This window comes from Anastrepha obliqua, chromosome 4 (genome assembly GCF_027943255.1).
Source record: "Anastrepha obliqua isolate idAnaObli1 chromosome 4, idAnaObli1_1.0, whole genome shotgun sequence".
In the NCBI taxonomy this organism is placed as follows: Eukaryota; Metazoa; Arthropoda; class Insecta; order Diptera; family Tephritidae; genus Anastrepha; species Anastrepha obliqua.
In genome coordinates, this window is record NC_072895.1 from 64531839 (window position 1) to 64554740 (window position 22902).

Sequence of the window (22902 nt, forward strand, 5' to 3'; positions counted from 1 at the left end):
CCCGGGTCCACGTTTTGACCTATATCTCGAGCCCTATTTCCAAAATAAAATATAATCCTTGTTACTCGTGATGTAGCTTTCGAATGGTGAAAGAATTTTTAAAATCGGTCCAGTAGTTTTTGAGCCTATTCATTACAACCAAACAAACAAAGTTTTCCTCTTTGTAATATTAGTATAGATATGGTAAATATTACCATACATTTTTTCCTTCAGATATAATAAAAAAATAATAATAATAACATTAAAACAACAGGTATTATTAACAAACTTGGTTTTATTTGAAATTCTTCAAGTAAATCAAAATAATAATAATCAATAAGAAGGCATATGCCAATACAAATACGTGAATTTATATATGTACATATGCGCATATACATACATACATATATACGCTCACTTAAGTAGGGGAGAGCAAGATGTCGAACGTTGCCGTTCGTTTGCTTTGTTTGCTTTGTCGTTCCTTCCGCTCTTTCGCTTGCAGTTCATTCAATGCAATGAGCAAGGTAACTACATATGAGCAAGGTAACTACATATGAACAGTAATGAGCAAGGTAACACTAATATGAGCAAGGTAACTACATATGAACAGTAATGAGCAAGGTAACGACACATTTTTTCGTGCGTGCAGCCTGTTAAATCGAATTATAAGACGTTATCACGTCAAAAAGGAATAAATTATGTCTGGTAACTGTTGCACACTTTACCCTATTGCATAATTATAATAAATCAGCTGAATCTTCTCAAACAATGCCCGTTTCTCAAGCATTTTAGCGTTTTATACGCCCAGAATATGCCGATCGGCGTCACAAAGTAATTTTTCTTGATGACAATGCACCGTCACATCGAACAAGAGCGACCCCGGAATTGGTGGAGACGTATGATTGGAAACCGCTGGTGCATGTGGCTTACTCACCAGACTTGGCGCCTTCCGATTATCATTTGTTTGCATCGAAATTATAACACACCGTCGTCGTGATTGGAATGAACTTGATTCTTTATTTACAGTTACTCTTTTATATCATTTCTTACGCTTACTTATTACATACTTATATATCTACGTTTATACAAACAGACATAATATACAAAAATAATTGTAAACATTATTTGGTATTTTGCTTATTCTTTTCCTTAATGTTCTACTTAGGTACTAAAATTACTGATAATGCAATATGTCGAAATTGAATATTGGCTTTAGCTTATTATTTTTTTAGCATTGCGTATGCACTAATTTGCAAGTGCAAGCAACTTCAATTGCTCAACAACGGTTTCACATAACGTCTGTACGACTTCCGCTTAAAGTTAGTACGACGGAGTGTGAAGCAGTTGTTGTTGGATTTTTAGGAAGTGTTTACTGTGTGACCTACTTTTTAGTTTCTGCTAACCGTGCTAACTCCCCCCTTCTTAAGCATCAGCGTCTCGCTGATAAAATTGTATTACTTTACGGATATCTGCGGGTAATCTATTATTTGTGGGATAATAAATGAGTTTTTGTTTTTTGGTTTAAGTAGGATATACAGGCCAAGTGATAGAGTTATTGTTATAAAAATAGCTGTCAAGCTCGTGCTTACTGAGATAGTATTGTGTGATGATATTCTTTCTAATTTTTTTACGTTATTTAAGTGAAGTTTGTGTAGGTAGCTGAGGTCTAGCTTAATTTCGTTTTCTGTTAAATTACTTTGAAGGATTGCAGGTAGGACTTGGTAGGAGCTCGTTTGCCAGTTTGAGTAACTAATGTTGTTCAAGGTTATGGTTTCGTTATAAAAATTTACAAGAAATGTGCCATTTAATTTGTGCGATGTATTATTGTAAGTAATATTGCCAATAAAGTTAGAAAGAAATATTGTTCCTTCTTCGATTAATTCAACTATGGGTTTATTTTCATATTGGTAGTCGCATAACGCTTTTTCTCCGCTAAGAATTTGTGAAATGCAATGGGTTTTATTTAATTTCTGAAGTTGATTTCTTTTACATATTGTAATGTCGTCTATTTCAATACATTTCCCAATAATACCATATTTGTCGTTTTGGAATATGAAGAGATTGGTGAATTCTAAGTAGACTCTTTTATTATTTTTTACAGTCGATCGTATAAGTATGTTGCTAAATAAGTTATCTTCCGTTTTAGGTATTGAAATTACATATAAAAGAAGTGAATCTTTGATGATCATTGACGGTTCTGAGTATTTAAGGGCCTGAATCTCGTTTTTGAAAGGTAGTGTACTGGTTTGAGATATTACATTAGCGATATCTTCTTTGTTTAAAATTTGAGAGTGAATAATTCCTTGTTTTGCTAACTGCGCTGCCATGACTATTTTCGCAATTTCGTCTTTTACTATACCTAACTTATTATAAAGTGTTTGTGTGAATAACTTTTTGTCATCCATTTCTTCTTGGTCTATTATTCTATTATAAGTATCTAAAATCTTTGTATTCGTCTTAATGAGATATTGGTTAACAGTATATTGTCTGTCGCCGTTTTCAGCCAGTTCGTCTGTTTTTGAGAGGATTTGATCCCAGTCGGTTGCGTCGGGGTTCCCTGCCAACCATTTCCATGCGGATCCTATCCAGTTTATTGATCTTTTTTGTATGGTTGCGTTCTTTGTTCGTAGCTGGTCAAGTAAGTTGTCTATTTCTGAAAGTTGATGCTTTAGTTGAGGCAATAACATGCTCGTTTTACTGATGTCATGGTTTATAGTAAGTCGTATATTGTTTACTATTTTTTCATATTCGTCCAAGTTGATAGTATGAATAATTTTGTATGTTCCTTCGGTGATTTTCCCTAGTCCTTGTTTAATCGTTACAAGTGGGCTGTTATATTCGTATGTGTCAACCGTAGCGATAGTCGAGTATGGTAAAATGTAAATGTCCGTCAATTTTTTAGGTGGGATTTATGGATTTTCCTATTGTTAGCTGTTGTTATAGTAACCTTATCATTTTTTGCTACAGTTTCTTCTTTGAAAATAGGTTTTGTCTTTCCTTTTATTTGTTTATCCTTTTTTAGGACAATTTCCCCTGGTTCGTAACTTTTTGGTCTCAACCGTTTTTTATTATGATTTCTTAACATATTTTTTGTTTCCTAGCTATTTCATTACGAAGGTCGACATTCACTATGTCTCTAAAATTAGTTAGATTTTGATAATTTATTCTTTGGGTTCTGCCGAAAAAAATGTCGGCGGGTTTTTTCTTCGTAACAGAGTGTATTGTATTATTATACCTATCAACGGCAATATTAATAGTTTCCTTAAGTGAACAATCAGGATATTCTGATTGTAAACATCTAATTATTTCTATAATTGTAGAGTGTACACGCTCGATTGCACCATTAACTTCACTCTTTTGGGGTGGTGCTAAATAAATTTCAATGCCCAAACTTTCCAGGTAATTAAGTGTTATTGGGCTTATAAAACTGCCTTCGTTGTCCATCACTAGGATCCTCGGGACAGTAAAATAATGAAGTAGTTCAATTAATTTATCTCTGATATGTAATACAGACTTATTTTTTATTTTAAAAAATTTTACAAATTTAGAGAATTTATCGACACATGTAATATATTTTTCGCCAGACATTTCGATAATGTCAATGTGCAGTATTTCTGTTGGATATGAAGGTATGGGCGTTGCCTGTATTTCAGGCTTTTGAGGATGGCGATCGTATTTGTTGCATCCACAAGTTTTACATGCTTTTGTATATTTTTTGATAAGTTTACTCATTTGTGGAAAATAGTATTTCTCTAATATTTGCTCTTTATTTTCCCTTTCATTTCGGTGAGCTCTTCTGTGCTCCTGTTCTATTATTTTGAATTTAACTTCTTCGTCAGGAATATCGGTAACAAGTTTCTGTGTGATTCTAATACGAAATTTTGAAAATTTTTCCTGATAAACTTGTTGCAATAAAGAAATATACTTTTCAGGAATTTTGATTCCATTAAGAATATTTGGATTAAGAAATTCTTTAAGATGTTTAACTAATTTGGTTTTATCATAGACTTCGCTTTTAATTCGATGTCTATGATACCTTGGGTGAGGTTCTTCGTGAATAATTTCATCTTTTCCCTCCTGGAATATAATTTGGTTCTTGAATACATTAAGAGGTGCCTCGCAATGAGGTATGAGTTGTGAATTATCTTCTTCCGCACTATGCTGTGATATTTCATCGGAAGATGTCATTGTATTAACTTCTATTGGTAACCGTGATAACGCATCAGCGACTACGTTGGTCTTTCCAGGTTTATAAATTAGTTTATAATTATACTCTTCTATTCGACCTTTCCACCTTTTGAGTTTGGCATTGTTATTACTGTTGCTCAATGCAAACGTTAGTGGTTGGTGATCAGTAAGAATTTTTACTTCTTTTGCTCCATACAAGTAGGTCCTTAGCTTGTCAAGAGCCCAAACTATAGCGAGCATTTCTTTTTCTATTGTCGAGTAATTCTCTTCAGTTTTATTGATTGATCTCGATATATAAGTTATGGGTTTATCTTTACCGATTTCCCCTTGGGAAAGGACTGCTCCAATTGCTGTATTAGAAGCGTCCGTAGTTAAGATAAAAGATTTATTGAAATCAGGAAATGCCAAAATTTCAGAAGACATAAGCATCATTTTTAGGTCATTAAATGATTTCAATCCTTCATCTGTTAATGAAATTTTTACTTTTTTAGATTGACTCGCTTTTGTTTGCGCATTTTTACCCCTAGTCAAATTTGTAAGAGGTTTGGCAATTTTTGCGAAGTCTTTTATAAATCGTCTATAATATGACGATAAGCCTAAAAAGCTTTTTAGTTCTTTAAGATTTACGGGTGCAGGTATATTTTTTATAGCTGAAATTTTCTCAGGGTCAGGTAAAATACCATTCTCCGTTACAATATGCCCTAGAAATTCTACTCGGGTTCTGAAAAACTTAGATTTTTCCATATTTATTTTTAAATTCGCTTTCTGTAGAAGAGCAAACACGTCTTCAATATTTTTAAGATGTTCTTCTTTAGTTCTACCTACTATTATGATATCGTCTATGTAGACATAGCAGGATTTCCCTATGAGAGGTTTAAGGACGTCGTTTATCATCCTTTGAAATATAGAAGGGGCATTTTTCAGCCCAAATGGCAACCTAGTAAATTCATATTTACCATTTGTGGTTGAAAATGCTGTTTTTTCTATGTCCTTTTCTTTCATCCTGATTTGATGAAAACCGGATGTGAGGTCGAGTGTAGTGAAATACTTACACTCCCCGAGGCTAGCTAGAGTGCTATTTATATCGGGTATTGGATAAGAGTCAGGTGTCGTTACTGAATTTAATCTCTTAAAGTCAACGACAACTCTGTATTTCCTTTCCCCAGAAGGACCTGGCTTTTTCGGGACAATCCATAAAGGAGAATTATATGGGCTTTTTGAAGGCCTAATAATACCGTTATTTAAAAGTTCCGTTATCTGTGTTTCAACTTCACCGCGAAGATTGGTTGGATAAGGGTATGATTTTGTATAGATCGGTTCCTCGGTCGTTGTCCTTATTTCTGCTAGCACGGTTGTGTCTATTGTTCCACTGTCAGAGACTGGTCCGAAAATGTCCTTGTATTTATTAAATATTTCGTTAAGTTCATTTTCATAAAAGGTTTCTTCAAGATTATTAACTTGTTTTGAATTTTTCTGTTTCAATGGCAATACCACATCTCCGATAGTTAGCGTATCGTCCTTCCTATTTATAATTGCTCCTAATTGTTTAAGAGTATCATCGCCTATGATACCATCAAAGGATTTTAAATTTGGAAGTATAAAGAAATCGAAATCATTTTTTATACCAATGCTTTTAAAGAATGGTCCTGATAGTTTATGAGTGATTTCTATCTGACCAGCAGCTGATTGAACCTTAAAAGGATATTTTAGTTTTCTGGAATTGTTTGCGATCTTTTCGCAAGCAAAATTTTTGTTGGCACCTGTGTCTACGAGAAATTTTATGATGTCACCGTTTTTTAGGGTGAGTTCTAAATAGGGTAATGTAGACAGGCGTTTGTCATAAAATTTACTTCTTCAATTTCTTCGCCATGCTCGTAATCAGGATCCTGCGTTTCTAAGTTATATAATTTTGGGCTTTTCCTTGGAATATTAGAAGAAACATTTGATTCCCTTACCACTGGCGCACTTACTATTCGATTCATATAATTAACTCTTCTAGAATGAATCGAAGGGTCTACTTCCATTGGGACTGGAGGTTTCGGCTGTATTGGCCTTGGCGGAGGTGACATTTGATTTTCTCTATTCCTATTATATATTTGATTTTTTTCGGCGGGACCTAATTCTCTGGGTGGTGCAAATGCTTGCTTTTGCTTCACTTGATTTTTTTGCACTTGGCTAGGTGTGCTTATGTTCTTCGGGTGAATTGAGTAATTCCTTAAATTTAAATTTTGTATTTCTAAGCAGAAGGAGTACGCCTCCGGTAAGTTCTTGGGGCGCTGGATGACTAGCATCCTCGATAGCTCGCCATTTAGTCCTCTTATAAACACGTCAAGGGCTCTATTCCTATATGTTTCTAAGAGCGCATTGCTCGTTTCTCTGGAATAATCCTGACCTTTTATTTTGTTAATTATAAGGGATAACTGGTGATTAATCCTAGCATAGAATTGATCAACGCTATAATGTTTTTGTGATAAGGATCCTAATTCGTGTTCAAGGGTCCTTAGGTCCCGTTTGTCTGCGTAATGCAATGACAAACAGTTTTTTATTCTTCCCCAATCCTCATCGAATATATTATACGAAATCAAGGCTGTGTCTGCAGGACCTCTAACCTTTTGTCTAATGTGTCGAAGGATGGCCCTGTATATAGGTTTAGTTTTTACTATATCATAGTCTTGCAATATAGATTCAACATTGTGGATCCAGGAAATAAATTGGACGGGATTACCTTCAAAAGTGGGAAGGTTTTTGACACTATCAGGGAGCCTACATATTTCAAGCAGATCTTCCTCTGTTAGAATTATTGGGCTCTGTTGAGTTGCAGGTTCAGTGTGAGGACTAATTCTGGATTCTAGCTGACCAACCCTATTACTTATAGCCCTCATCTGTTCTATTTGTGCATTAATTGCACCAGTCAGTTGTGTTACTGCATCCTGTAATTGCTCCATTGAAGTTGCTTTTTTTTTTTTTTTACAGAATTTTAACTATTTATAAAAAATATATAATTTATTTTTACAAAGGATTAGGTTTTTTTTACAGAATTTTAAGTATATAATTTATTTTTACAAACGATTAGGTTTTTTGCTTCCGTATTGCGAAAAAAAAAATTTTTAATTTTTTGTATAACACTTTAAAACTCAAATTTTTCATTTATTTTGAAAGGTAAATAATTTATATAAAAATATCTTACTATATAAAAATGTCTTACATTATTACTATTATGCTGAAGTTCATTCTGCTTCCGGCTGGTCCGTATTGCTCCGTTTTAGAGTTGTCTTCTTCTCCTACTAAGGTACGTGTACTCAACACAGTAGTCTTCACTCAGGTGGTTTTAGTGCCGTATTTTTAAGCGAAAATCACTTTTTTTTGCACTAAATTGTTTTTTTGGTTAAGTGTTAAGTGTTTTTCTTGCACTTTTTTTTTTTTAAATCTGGTGCTTTATTGTTTGCACTAAAAACTTTGTTAGTGTTTTTTCTTTGCACTTTTTTTTTTCTTAAACGGAATGATTCCTTTGGTGCGTTTTATAAATTGCACTAAACTGTCTTTAAAAAGATTTCCTTTTTTTTAAAAAAATTGCTAGTGTTTTTCCTTGCACTTTAAACGGAATGATTCCTTTGGTGCTTCTTATAATTTGCACTAAAATTTTGTTAGCGTTTTTATATGCACGATATGATTTCTTTGGTGCTTCTAGCACTTAACTTTTTAACCGAAAGCTCGGGCGCCAATTATAACACACCGTCGTCGTGATTGGAATGAACTTGATTCTTTATTTACAGTTACTCTTTTATATCATTTCTTACGCTTACTTATTACATACTTATATATCTACGTTTATACAAACAGACATAATATACAAAAATAATTGTAAACATTATTTGGTATTTTGCTTATTCTTTTCCTTAATGTTCTACTTAGGTACTAAAATTACTGATAATGCAATATGTCGAAATTGAATATTGGCTTTAGCTTATTATTTTTTTAGCATTGCGTATGCACTAATTTGCAAGTGCAAGCAACTTCAATTGCTCAACAACGGTTTCACATAACGTCTGTACGACTTCCGCTTAAAGTTAGTACGACGGAGTGTGAAGCAGTTGTTGTTGGATTTTTAGGAAGTGTTTACTGTGTGACCTACTTTTTAGTTTCTGCTAACCGTGCTAACTTCGATGGGCCACGCACTTTTCGAGCAGCGCTTCAATTCTCACGAAGAAGCCAAAAAATAGCTCGATGATTGGTTTGCGACCAGAGACGGCCAATTTTTTTGGCGCGGCATCCACAAATTGCCTGAGAGATGGGAAAAATGTGTCGCTAGCGATGGCTATTATTTTGAAGATTAAATTTAAGACCATTTTTTGTTAATAAACGATTGAAATTGAAAAAAGTTTCATTTCATAGGTATACATATATAAAATGTTTGCTTTATAAATTACGTACGATTTGACTGATTGACGACTAACTTGTGTGTAGCAAATCAGTGAAATAACGGTATATCAGATTATCTTAGCAAATGATGCCGGAAGTAGACAGAGTGCAAACATTTTTAATGGTGTGTCTAATATCAGACCGTTAGTCGGCTCTCAGCTGAGAGGGCAAATGCGTTTCTCTAAATGCTGTCTGATATCAGTAGAAGTTATAGCATAAAAGACATATTCAACGCCGATCAAACTGGATTGTTGGTCAAAGCACTGTAAGTAAAATAACGATAATGCAAGTGGTTTTAAGAAAAGTAAAGATTGCTTGACGATTTGCTTTTTTTGTAATGCATCGAGCGATTACAAAAAGGCACATGAGTCCGCGATACTTGAAAATGCCGATTTTACCAGTCTAGAAAGATATATGGGCCAAGATTTTACCAGCTTTTGATAAAGAAATGAAACTTGAGAAAATAAAGGTTAACTTATTTGTAGACAATGCCGCACCTCATAAATTGGTGCATCTGAAAAGGTGGAACTGCATTACTTTCCGGCCAACACAACATCTATCCTAGAACCTCTCAATCAAGGCGTAATAAAAATAAAATAAATAAAGTAAATATTAACTGCATAATAATAATAGGGCATACTGCTTTTAAAACCAACCATCGCCAAGCTCTCATGCGAAGGCATGATTACTTTAGAAAGCGGTAAAACAAATCAGAATTTTAAAAAATCATTCAACTTATTGACATCACTGTAAATGATATATCGGGCCTAGTGGTTAGTAAAGCCCGAAACAATAGCCATCGTTTCCAGAAAGGTATGCCCTTCTTGATTTAAATGAACATGGTTTTAAGGTTTTTTTAATATACTTATAGTGCAAATTCATTAAAGAAAATTTCAATGTTGTCGAAGAGGAAGAAGATTTGACGACAGATTTCCAAAACTTTATTCCCATCGATGAAGGCCTGCATTACTGCGGAAAACCAACTGCCATTGGAAAATGCGATAAAAAAGCTGTCCGATATTGATTCTGAAGATGATGTTCCGAGCCATGAATTGAATTGACATTATCCGCAGAGAGCTTAAGCTTTCAAATAAATTTATTCTCGAAACAGATAATGTTGAGCAGTCCTTTTTCAAAATGACTATTGCTAACTTGCAATCCAAAATTACGGTTTTTTTTTCAAATCTAACCAAATGTAAATACACAGAACTCTGTGCGCTTCAAATTTATAGCACAAATATATATATTATATTTATTTCGTTGAAATATTATTAATTAGTATAAATGCATAGAGAGCTCTAGAGGTTTATTTGTTTTATATAAGTTAAGAATGTGTACATACTCCTACTTAAGTGTAAGCAGGTGAATGTATCTTAAAACAGTTTAACTGCATAAGATATTATAGATAAGAGACCCATTATTTTTGTTATAAACGGTTGTAAATTGTTTTATATGCAATTGTTATTCTGATGTCTTCAAATACTTATTTCAATTATACGTGCCCCCCTGTTTCTCAGCCTTTTGTCAGAATTCGTAAGAAAGAATTTTTCCACTTCAAATCTTTAGCAAACGTTTTCTCGCTTGTTGTTATGCGTAATTTGCCATGCACTCCTCTACTAAACTAGAATTGAAAGCTTAGGCAAATATGCCATATTACCAAAATTCGCATCTCACTATTCGATGGTTGCAGGAGTCATGCACAGAACACGTCGAAAGTATCTCTAAAAAGAAATTGCAAGTTTTTGGATTTCATCCCACTGTTGCACCGGGCCAAAATTTACCACGAATAACAAGTTTTTGAAGTGTGAAAGATCCTGATAAATCTCTTGTGGATTTTTCTCGTTCTAATTATTACAATTTTACTTATTTACAAAACCACTTACTACCACCACTTTGCCAGAATCGTAGCTCATCATTTCCACATGCAGCGCACGCAACGTTTGGAGAAAAGAGGACTAGGCTTGATAATAGGCGGCCGCCGTAGCCGAATGAGTTGGTGCGTGACTACCATTCGGAATTCACAGAGAGAACGTTGGTTCGAATGTCGGAGAAACCAAAAATTAATAAAAAAAAAAACATTTTTCTAATAGCGGTCGCCCCTCGGCAGGCAATGGCAAACCTCCGAGTGTATTTCTGCCATGAAAAAGCTCCTCATAAAATTATCTGCCGTTCGGAGTCGGCTTGAAACTGTAGGTCCCTCGGTCCCTCCATTTGTGGAACAACAACACACACCACAAATAGGAGGAGGAGTTCGGCCAAACACTAAAAAAGGGTGTACGAGCCAATTATATATATTTTAAGAAAATGTAGCGCTCATGGTTAAGTTTCAAAACTAAATAAAAATGGACGTTATGAAAGTGTTGAAGTGAAGTAAATTAGTTTGACTGACAATGGATCTGTAGAGAAATCTATGTATATAATAAGGATATGATAAAGATATTCATTATTTTGCAAGAACTTCAGTCGAAAATAATTGCATCAATATTGGTAATCTCCCTTAAAAAAACAAATAAATGGGTTTTAAATATCCTTTTTCATTTAAAGTGAAATTATTCCATTAGTAACAACACAAATATAAGATGATATTTCAATTTATAGGCACATTACTTAAGAGTGTACACACTTGATAAAAAAAACCCAAGGTATAACGAAAAACGCTCAATGGAAAAAACTGACAAACAGAGGAGGCATCTTCCGACTCCCTGTTTTGCAAGACAAAATCGTTGTAATTTGTTTTCAAATTAATTTTTTTCCCCGAGCCGATAGCCTTGAAGCACTGCAAGTTAAATAAATGATAATAACAATAACTTTATTATTTGTATACATAGCCTCTTCATACAGGATGAATGCTAATATTTCGGTCATTTTAAGAGTTCAGCATTTCACACAAAAATACCAACTGATTTTTACACCAAAAGAGTTGTTTACAATATTGCTTTTTCGCTGTAAAAGCCGATTTTTCTGTCTCAGCATTCCGTAAGAAATAACAAATCGCGAAAATCTCGGGATAGTTGACAAATAATTTTGAAATATTTGTGAGTTAAAAAAGAACGGGGTCCCGAAATTGACTTCCCTAGTATTTACTTATTCAGAATTGGCGCACTCCTAATGAATTCAGAATTATAACTAGCTCTTGTACCAGTCTCATTATAAGAATTTGATACATTTTCCACTGCGAAATCCAGTGCTGTAGACACTCAATCCTTCGAAAAAAAATTAGTTATTATTATTTTTTCGTTGATTTGATTTTTTTTTGTATTAGGAAATTATTTCCGTAACGGTTTGCTTATGTTCAAATTATATTTTTTTTTTTTGTAATTATTGTTCTTTGATTTGGAATATCATTTTTCAATCATTCATATTTTAATCCAATCCAAAGTAGCACAGCAGACTATATTTTTGCATTCGAGTGAAGCAGTGAAGTGCTGTCTTAAAGCAAAAACGTACTGCAGCAAAAACACTGCCGTTGTGTGTCGAATCGAGCATTTTTTCTTTTACTTTTTAGCTTTGACTCTTCTACACTTTAAAAGAGAAATCGCTACACTCAACATGTTTATCGACGTAGTTGACGTAGTTTGCAACTGACGAAGTAGTATTGGTGCTTAACTAGAAATTTGTTTCACTGGCTCAAGTTTTTCCTGCAGGAACCGAAGCAGTTTGGCTGACAATTTAAGAAGCATTTAAATTTCAATGCATTTGAATTACTTGGCATTCACTCAATTATAATTAAGCATTATTTGTACTACTGAATTCAAATTCAATTGTGTTGCTCCATTTTGCATAATCTCCTTTGTCTTGCTTCAAAATTATTTAAGTCTCCCTAAGCTTTACAAAACACTTTCAGTTGAATACGATAATAGACAACATTCTAACGCAATGAAATATCTATTCTGTTGTGAGCAGAAATTTATAATCACACAAACGATTTAGATACTTAATATTTGCATAATTGATGAGAATCTTCATAGTTGCATAATTCTTAGAGAGTGTCGAGGTATGCGTAAAACACGCATTCCCTGAGTAAATTCTGAAAACCTTCAAAATTTATTATTTAAAAAAATACTAAGTTTTAAGATCTACGAATCACTTATTATGCCAATGCTAAAGTAGTTTATGGCAATGCAACAGGGTCCATTCGAAAGTAAAATGAAATTATATGAGCTGCATTTGAAAGAATAGTTATCTGAGGAATATAAAGAACTAGTGACGAGAACTGGTGCAAGAGTTTCAACAACGAACTTTTGCAGTTCTAGAAGATGTCTGCTTTTCTTTCAATAATAAATCTGAGCCGTTCCAGATAGACTACACCACATGAAAAAATATAAGACCAGGATGATTATGATGACATCTACTTAAGCAATAATAGAAACATGTCCTAATATCGTTTCATTGATTGTATGTTTAAAACGGTATTTCATAACGGAAATTATTCCGCATTTATTGCTAGTATTTTAGTAAAACGCAAATTCTTATTCTTTAAAAAACGGCATAATTATAAGTCAAAAAGTTATTACGTTAAAATTATTATATTATATTAAAATTGCTTTTGATCGCTTTATCTCTTTCTTACATTTCTGTGGTTGTTTTGGTTTAAAAACAAAAAAATATGCCGCGCGGAAAAACTTTATCTGAATTTGAGCGGACACACATTTTTGCATGGAGTGAGAAAGGCCTTACAATGCGACAGATGGCTTCAAAATTACAAAAAGTGAGTGTAGCGTAGTACACATAACCGAAGTGAAACTTTCAAGGCAGACACAGAAAGAGGGAGATACCCGAGAGATAATGAGAGAGAAAGAGAAAGAAAGAATATATATTTAAATAAATTCACAACATTTGCAGAGAACACAAATAGACAAAATTTACAAAAAACGGAGAAGGGTCGACCGGTGTAGGTAAACGCCGAACACAAACCGTGGCAACAACACGCATTACTCAGAGCGTTTATCACCCGCACAAACGCAGCGATTCCAGGACCGCAGCAACGGCACAAATTACCGTCGGAATAGTACGCACAAGCACTTGCAAGGAAACGGAAATAAGCGCCAAACAGTAGGCAGCAAGGAAATATAACGCCAAAAAGTAGGCACCAAAAATATATTTCCTACAAGTTTGCACCAACAAGCAAGCGCCAAAAAGTAGGCAGTGTTATTTCTCACTAGAAATTAGCAACCACAAGGAAAAACTCAGGAAAAATAGCCTAAAGTGTATCTAAGGTATAGCTCTCTCTCCTTTTCCTCTACGTTATATCTTTTTTCCCTCTCGCGGAACGAAAATGCCCAAAATGTTGCATGGCCTTGAAACTTTACATCTGCGGATTCTAGTTTAGAATACGTAAAACGAGTACCTAAGCTTAAGTTAACCACACGACATAAACAAGCCAGATTGATATTTGCAGAAAAATACTAACTTTGAGAAAATGAATGGCTCCAAATTACTAAGCTCCAAATTACAAACTAACCCGAAGAATTATATTTGTTTAATTTAAATACAGTAACATTGGTCTCATACTTTTTTCTTTCTATAGATTTTACTTTTCTTAATAATTAATTTAAGTTTCGTGACATGTGTGCTTCTTTCTGGATATTTCTAAGTTCTTATTTCTCAATTTCTTATAGTTTTCGCGAAATAGGTTTTGGCAGCTAAAGAAAGGAGTATCCCACAAAAAAAAGGATATGTGGTATACGTAGACATAACGCTCATCACCGCAAGCTCAAAATATCATACAATAATAATATTATTTTTTCCAAAGCAACTGCAAAATGGAAGAACTTTGCCACCTGCAACATAACCAAACTCATATGGCCAGAATGAAACACGAAATTATCGCAGTAGCTGTTCATGCTCAGCAGAAAAGAATTCTACCTAACTTCGCAGCCATATGTATTATTATCGCAAGGTAAGACGAAGCTAATCACGGACTTAGGTGTGCTGGTGAAATACTAACCGCAGATACTTCGATTTAACCCAACTAAAGCAAAGGATTCGTTAAATATTATAATAATAATTAAACAAAAACCCATTCGCATTTGTAATTCAGTGATTGTGGGATTAGCCATACAGTCAGTGAAAAAAGATTTGGCACGGTGATTTTTTTACAATATTCACAATATTTTTCACGCTACATTTTGTTCGTTAATTTTTTAAGAAATTATAATTTTCATTATATTAAAAGCCGTATAAATCAAAGCTTTGCATATTGTTCATAATTCTAAGACAAATTTACAGCAAACGAAGTTATCATTGCAAATGATTTTGCATGATATTAGTCCATAAAATTTAAACAACAAAAAAATTTTACCTGTTTTATTTAAATTTTATTATAAAATTTGAAAGGCGCTACAATGTTTTTGAATGTTTTAAAATTAATATTCAGTATTTTTGATATCGCTTTCATCGCCATTAGAAGATTTACATTTTTTTGAAAGGTTGAGCATACTCAGATGTCAAATATATAGATTTAGCTTTTTCAATGTCAATGTCTTTCATCGGAGCGTAGCCTAAGAAATCAAGAAATGCCATTTTTGGTTGATGCCAGTAAACTTTATGACATCAAACGCGGGGACATAAGAGGGTTGTACAAGTTTTTCCATTTTCTTTCATCCAATTTTTTTCCATTGATCACCTTAACAGTTGGCGTAATTTTGACCCACGACTTGAGTCCTGAAAAGTTTTATATCGAATACATTTGGTTTTGTATTGCTCATATAAAAACTCGAGCCTGTAATGTGTTTCTTCTTCTTAATTGGCGCGATAACCGCTACGCGATTTTGGCCGAGTTTAACAAATCGCGCCAGTCGCGTCTTTCTCCTGCTAACCGGCGCCAGTTGGACATACCAAGTGATCCCAAGTCCTTCTCCACCTGATCTTTCCAACGCAGAGGAGGCCTTCCTCTTCCTCTGCTACCACCAGCTGGTACCGCATCGAATACTTTCAGAACCGGAGCGTTTGCATCCATTCGAACGACATGACCCAGCCAGCGTAGCCGCTGGATCTTTATTCGCTGCGCTATGTCTAGTCGTCGTAAAGCTCATACAGCTCATCGCTCCAGCGATATTCGCCGTTGCCAACGTGCAAAGGTCCAAAACTCTTAAGCTTAAGAATCTTTCTCTCGAACACTCCAAGCGTCGCTTCATCGGATGTTGTCGTCGTCCACGCTTCTGCGCCATACGTTAAAACGGGCATGATGAGAGTCTAGTAGAGTGTTAGTTTTGTTCGTCGAGAGAGGACTTTACTGCTCAGTTAGCTGAAAGTAGCACTTGTTGGCAAGAGAAATTCTACGTTGGACCCCTAGGCTGACATTGTTATAGGTGTTAATGTTGGTTTCTAAATATACGAAGTCTTTTACAACCTCGAAATTATAACTGTCTACAGTGACGTGGGTGCCGATACGCGTGATGTGCTTAGTACGCAGTTTTTACAAAATACCCATAACTTTATCCATTTCCCATAGATAAAACCTTCGAATATTGCCTTAAACAACTCAGCACTTTCCGCGTTCTAATTATATTGAACAGTTGCCAAAAAAATAAAGACCAGATGTTTGCCCTCTAAAGCGTAGATATTATGTATAATTCTGTTTGCGGTAAAATCCTCTGAATTACTCACACAAATACCGAACATGTGGCCAAAGTATGCAAATTTAAGTTGTTTTTTGTAACTGTATTGAATAAAATGCTGCCGCTTGGCGGCCGCCGTAGCTGAATGGATTGGTGCGTGACTACCATTCGGAATTCACAGAGAGAACGTAGGTTCGAATATATATATATAATAAATAAAATGGAAGCTCTTCATTACATTCTCTAAGGTTTCTGCTTTTATCTGCTTGTATCAATAACAACACTTAGATTTTTTGTCAAAATCTTCACTTTGTGGCTTTATGATATTACGTATTTGTTATTGTTATTAATTTCACTGGGCTCTCCATCTTCACTTACCGAAGAAGAATCGACGGTTTTTTCTAAACTATCTCTGACGTCTCTCTTACCCATTGCGTTCTTACTATGTATCAGGCGTGCGACTGAAAAATAAATATACGCATTATTTTTTAACGGCTCCAAATCTATATTTTTTACATCGCTCGGCATTTGATGTTATTGCCTTTTTATTGTTATTAATTGCTTTCTTCCTTCCTCTATATTGGCATGACCATTAGCCGATTTGGCACATGCAGTGTTTTCCAAACTTTCCGGTTTGGGTTTCCATCTAAATAATTTTATAATACTAAGATGGAATTTTCGCGATTTTCTGACACTTTTAATTATCAGATATCATATTTTAGATCTCCCAGGTAGGGTTTAATCTATTACTTATATTATAAACAGCATTTCTTAAGTAAAAAAATATGTTAATTTTAAGAACTTTATAGTTAGCATACAGTCACCGCAGACTAGCTATTCCTGTTAAAAATTAATTTTACCAATTTGCTAATTTTCTCTAAGATAGATTGCAATTAATAAATGAATACAAAAAGAAAGATCAGATTCTAATTTTTGATAGGTTTACATATTTTACTGGTGTGACGATTTTTATGTCGTGTCGCTTTTGCCTATTATTTTCATTTACTTCCTATTTCTATTGCTTAATCATTTTCAGTGATAAAATTCAATAAATATTCATCAGGATTTCGAACTTTCAATTCGTTTTCTGGCATCCAATTTTAAAGCTCATTTAATTTCCAGCAACTTTAAAGCTGCGCATTAAAATTAAATGAGCTATAAAACTTCATACCATTAAAAAATTTAAATGTTGAGTATAAATTGAATATTTCATGAATTTTTGTAATGTTGTATAAAGTGTAAAGCTTTCAAATAAGTTGTTGTTACGTAGTATAAAGTAAATTTTTATACAACATTAGCAAAAAAGAAAACTCATTTGAAAAACATTGTGAATATTGGGCCAAAAAAGTTTTGACTCTCCGTATGTATCAAGATACATATATATATACTGGCGGTTGCATGATTTATGCACATTTTATTTTATGCGTTCTTGAATTTGCGTATCTACATGCCTTTCTGCCTATGTGTCGCTCAAATGTAAAGAGAGGTCATGAAGGATATTCATAAATGTACCAAACAACACTTGATTCCACATATACACTTTTCCAAGAGAATGCCAAATGTACGACTTCTATCGTACAAACAGAAGCATCGTAGTGAGAAAAATCAAAAAGAGGATGAGCTTCTGACATAATGTCGGAAAGTGAAAAGGTGAGATGTTCAGCAGATGAGATGCAAGCACATAAGCTCATAAGACACGAGTTAAAACGCAGATGCACTGCTCGGTTGATGTAAAATAAAAGAAAGACTAATAAAACTGAGTGTTATTTGTGTGCAGTTTTGATAAAACGACAAAACAACTCATGTGGCTTTATAAGATTTGCTTCAAGGCAAATAAAATGTTTAGGTTTTACAAAGAAAATTAATATTTTTTTATTATTTGGATTTATTTGAGACATGGATTCAAAGCCATCAGTGAATAATATATGTACGTAGCATGAATATTGTACTAACCACCCAGCTATTCGGCGCTGAAAAAGTCGAAAGTGCTAAGACGACTTAAGTTATTTTACCAAAAGTGCCCAGATTTGTTTCTTTTTGATTAGTAATGTTTTTTGTATCTTTCAAGCAGCGATATACAAGCGTACAAACACGTACATACATACATATAATACCTGCATACACAAACCTTCGTAAATAAAGCTTAGAGATAATTAATTCAGATAAAATATCGCACATCTAAATAAAGTGGAGATGGAGTGAAGAAGTTTTGGAATATTCTATACATGAAAATTTTATAAAAACAAAGAAAAATCATCAAAAATGAACAAATATTCCACAGAGCAAAATAAAAGTTTGCTAAAACTGAAAATGAGTTTTGTTCGTCTCTACTGGTTGCTTCGTTGTGCATTTGAATGAGTGACTGAGCACATGCAAGTTTGAGTGGATAGCTGACTCAGTTTTGTTTATGTTGATATTTGCATTTTTGTTTTTGTTTATGTTATTTCTAATATGCACAAGTTTGCATGCCGGCAAGCAGGAAGTAGTAAATCTAATTCAAAATAGCTGAGTAAGCCATGAAAGAAAGCACCAAGTTTGCCAGAGTGGCACATTCTTTTGGAGAAAGGTGGAAATTGAAAACTTGGGATTAACCAGTTAAAGGAGAATTCAGCTTTTAAGTCATCAAGCGGCAAATCGGCATATTTTTTCATACACCTCTATCTTAACAAAATATATGCTTGTTGGTTTATGTGGTCAAAGTATAAAATATATGCATCAGAGACTCGAAATAATCACATCTTTAAACTTTCCAATAAAAAAGCATAAGTTTCCAAATATCGTAGAACAAATACGGCACCTGCACCCATATTGGGTATTTGGCCAAGCTTCTCCGCCTCTTGAAATATTTCACAAATGGAGGCACCTCCATACCTCCTTCGAACGGCAGCTTTTTCATGGCAGAAATACACTCTTAGAATTGCCATTGCTCGCCGAAGAGCGACCGCTATTAGAAAATCCGTTTGCCATCATTTGGTAATTCGTGCCCGGTGTTTCAAACCAGTGCACTTCCGAATGATAATCATTCACCAGCCCAGGCTACGGTGGTCGCATATTCTTTATTAATATTTCACGAATATAAATAATGTTATTAGAAACCACATTTTGATTTCAGATCATGATCAGAAAAATAATTTATCGAGCTATATTTTTTTTGTCAAAAATAAAACTTTTTATTCGAGTATTATTTTTTCTCTATGAAACAATCATTCTTTTTCCAGTTTCATTTGTTTTTTTTTTTCATTAAAAATAAAGACTATTTTTTCAGTTCTATTTATTTTTTTATTTTTTTCAAATCGAACCTTCCTTTTTATAGAAGAGAACATCGAATACTATGAACAAAATGATACTATAAAGCATTAACCCAAGCCACTTCAAGCTTGTACTCTGCTCCGTCTCTAAGTACATTAAAAACCATGCTACAACATGTGTCCCAATCCGTGTTCTTAGTTTACCGTTTAAAGCTCTATAGAGCTTATTGTACAGAAGACAGAGTAAAACTCATCGTCAATGAACTGATTGAACCTTTCACGAAAAATGTAGCACTATCCACATTTTCCCAATATGCCCGAAAAAAAGAGTGAAACCTTATTTGAATTTGATTTCCAAGCATAATATATATGATTAAACGGAATAACTTTAGCATAAACCACCAACTTCATTACATCCTTGGTAAGGACGCCTATGCACTGATAGAGAGAGAGAGAGAGAAAGAGAGAGAGAGAGAGAATATCATGTGGCACTAAGAGACCGGAGGGAACTGGTATCAAGTGAATGGAAAGCGAAGAATACTTCAGCTATAACTTTGTTTTTGTAGAAGGTTTCATATATAAGGCAGTATCAAATTGAAGTGACCAGTGGAGTATTTGAGAAAAATTTATTTTGGAAGGTTTGTGTGAAAATATCACGAGCAATAAAATAAGATCTGTATATGCTTTAAGTAACTCAGAGATAGGTAGTGCAGCACAAAACGACTCAGTGCTAGGTCAGGGAACATGACGTGGTTGAAATATTGCAGCTCTGAATGTATTTGATATGGAAAAAATAGTCCGCTACATCTCCAATATAAAGAGTTAAGTGCTCCTGTTAGGTAAAACGAGTATATAGAATTTTAAGAGTCATCCAATGGTGTGGGTAGCTCTTCTGAAGATGCAAGATGGCATTTTTATATGAATCTAAATAACAAGAGTGGGACTTTGAAATATTTACTTACATTACACAGATTCTACAGAGAGCTCAAAGTAGATAGTACTCTTTCTATAACAATAAAATGGGCGATGAGCATTAGGATTCTTACTTTAGAAGCTGATGATAAGCCTCCAGCACTGTTTCAGAGCTGAATCGATGTACAAAGTTATCTGAATTGATGTAACTCCTGATCTATTAAATTTGAGATATTTTTATTTGAGTCTACATTCCCCTCACTTATAAGTTGTTATGGGTTGTTACCCAATCAGCCCTTGAATTAACTTAATCATATAGATCGAGAGATTTAATCTATTTTAATTTAATTACTGAATGCACATACACAGCTCTTCCAGTCTGTTGCATAACACTTTGTTCGCTTTTATGAGACTGGAGCTAAAAAAATTATCTGGTAGGTAAAATCAAAGTTTCCCACGAGACTAGAGAGAAGTTTGGATGCGTTCTTTGACATCGGTGCCCATGAACTGCTTAAAGACCCAGTTTCGCGTACGTCAGTTCACTTCACCGTAGGCAGAATTATTGCAACGCTTTTCACTGCTTCTCTCAATATAGAAATCATAAAAACGTCATAGTGAATTGCCTCTTTTGCTGTGATCTCTTGAATGAGTACTTGAATACATTGGCGCAATGCCTTTCTTGAGTAGGACTCTCGATTGGATAGTTAGATATGTATGTATATAAAAGCTTCTTGCTGGCAGAAATTCACTCAGAGGTGTACCATTATCTGTCTAGAAGCGACCACTACTAAAAGAAACTTTTCCTACAATTTAATGTTTCATACCCAGGAATGCGACCTGCCGAGTTCCCTGAATTGGAATATATCAGAAAGTCTTAACCATGTGATTTCGTACGCTTACGTGAACAGATAGGGAAAAAATTAATGAGGGGCATGAGGTCTGTATAATTGGCGCTTACACCCTTTTGGGATGTTTATCCGAGCTCCTCCTCCTATTTATCGTGTGCTTCTTGATGTTTTCCGCAAACGGCAACTAAGGCCCTCAATTTTCAATTATTTACATTCCAGACTATTTAATTACATAATTACGCTTATGCAAGTAAGAGATATAGAACTACATCTACTTTAGTAGAGTTCGAACCACTGAAAAACAAAAGTTATTTTAATTTAGAAGGGTAAGTACCGGAATCCGATTAGGAAATTTCAAAAAATCGATTTTTTGCTTTTCGAGTATAGTATCTAAAGAAAATACTGTGAAATTTTCATACGGAAATTCCCAATATTATAGCTTCTACAGCTCATTGACTAGTTAGCGAGCGGTCCGCGCGCTCCTGTACCTCTAACTTTAAACTCATTTATCTCGAAAAGACTTTTTCCGGCCTGGTGTTGCCAAAAAAAAAAACTATTCAACCGAATAATCTGAAATTTTAATATGTTGTTCACAATATCAATGGCTATTGCCCACACTAGAATCATATTATTATTTCAATTATTTCGTATTTTCTTATTAAAAAACTGAAAAAACCCGATTTTTAGAGTGCCAAAATTAAAACCGTCAATATGTCAATTTGACACTCTGTTTTATCAAATTGTCAATTTGTTTTTATTTTATTTTGCAGCGATACATATAGTACCTACAGTCATACTGATTAATAATTTTTTTGTGTTTTCTGTTTCAGATAAATAGAAGAGCCAAAATGGACAACACCGTCCAGGGCCAATTTTTGGGGAAGATCAACTTTAAAATTATTAAAATTAAATTAAAATTAATTTTCAAATTAGGAAATTCAAAAAAGAAATTTTCTTTTTCATTTTTGTATGTAAAAGAAGTTAAATTAAAAGCCTAAAAAATTTAAATATCGTTTTCAATTTTTTTATTGTAAAAAAAGTGCTGAAAATACCCTCAATTTTCGAGCTATAGACCACCAGGACCCTTTAATAAAATGAAAGTTTCAAGTGGCTGCGAATCGCGTTGATACTAAATTCATAAAAAACACAGATATAAGTATGTATGTGTGTGAAGACATGTTGGGGGAAAAATATTTAATCATTGTCCTCGTTACGCCCTGATGCAGCGTTATCTGAGATATAAGCTTCAAATAATGCCATAAGAAATGCTTAATATACTTTCAGCCGTACTTACCCGCAATACAGGCGTTCGCAATCAAAATTGTGAAGAGCGTAAGCATTTTTTGTTCCATCACGCTGCTGCCAATGCTGTGGATGAGACGCTCACAACAAAGTATTTTGAGAATATTTTGCATAATTCGGTCGCCGTGTTTGTGTGCTTTAGATTGTGTGCGCGCCACAAATCAAGTTGTTTTTGTTTTCCTTTTGAATTTTCGTTGAAAGCTAACTAAGCAAAATCAGTCTTCTTTAAAATTGTCGTTCAAGTTGATGTGTGGCATTTTTGACTTTCATCGGTCGTAGCCTGATGGAGCTGCTACTTTTTCTACCAGTTTTTTGCGTTTTAAGCTCACCAGGGAGAAGAAATTTTTGGGTTAAAGTTCATTTTTACCGCATTTCATATGCATTAAAGCTTAGTGTGAGTGTTACTGATTTTTTTTTTTGTTTTTGCTGCATTAATTTTTCATGATA

The 22902-nt window shown here is 34.1% G+C and overlaps 1 protein-coding gene across 1 annotated transcript in view; it reads right to left on the reverse strand.

Moving 5' to 3' along the window:
• LOC129244190 (uncharacterized) overlaps window positions 1-22690 on the reverse strand; it is a 146133-nt gene extending 123443 nt beyond the window's left edge. Inside the window, 1 exon segment of the mRNA XM_054881803.1 lies at window positions 22448-22690. Coding sequence (XP_054737778.1) covers window positions 22448-22493 — 46 coding nt within the window. The 5' untranslated portion in view covers window positions 22494-22690.
• Window positions 22691-22902: the final 212 nt, after the last annotated feature.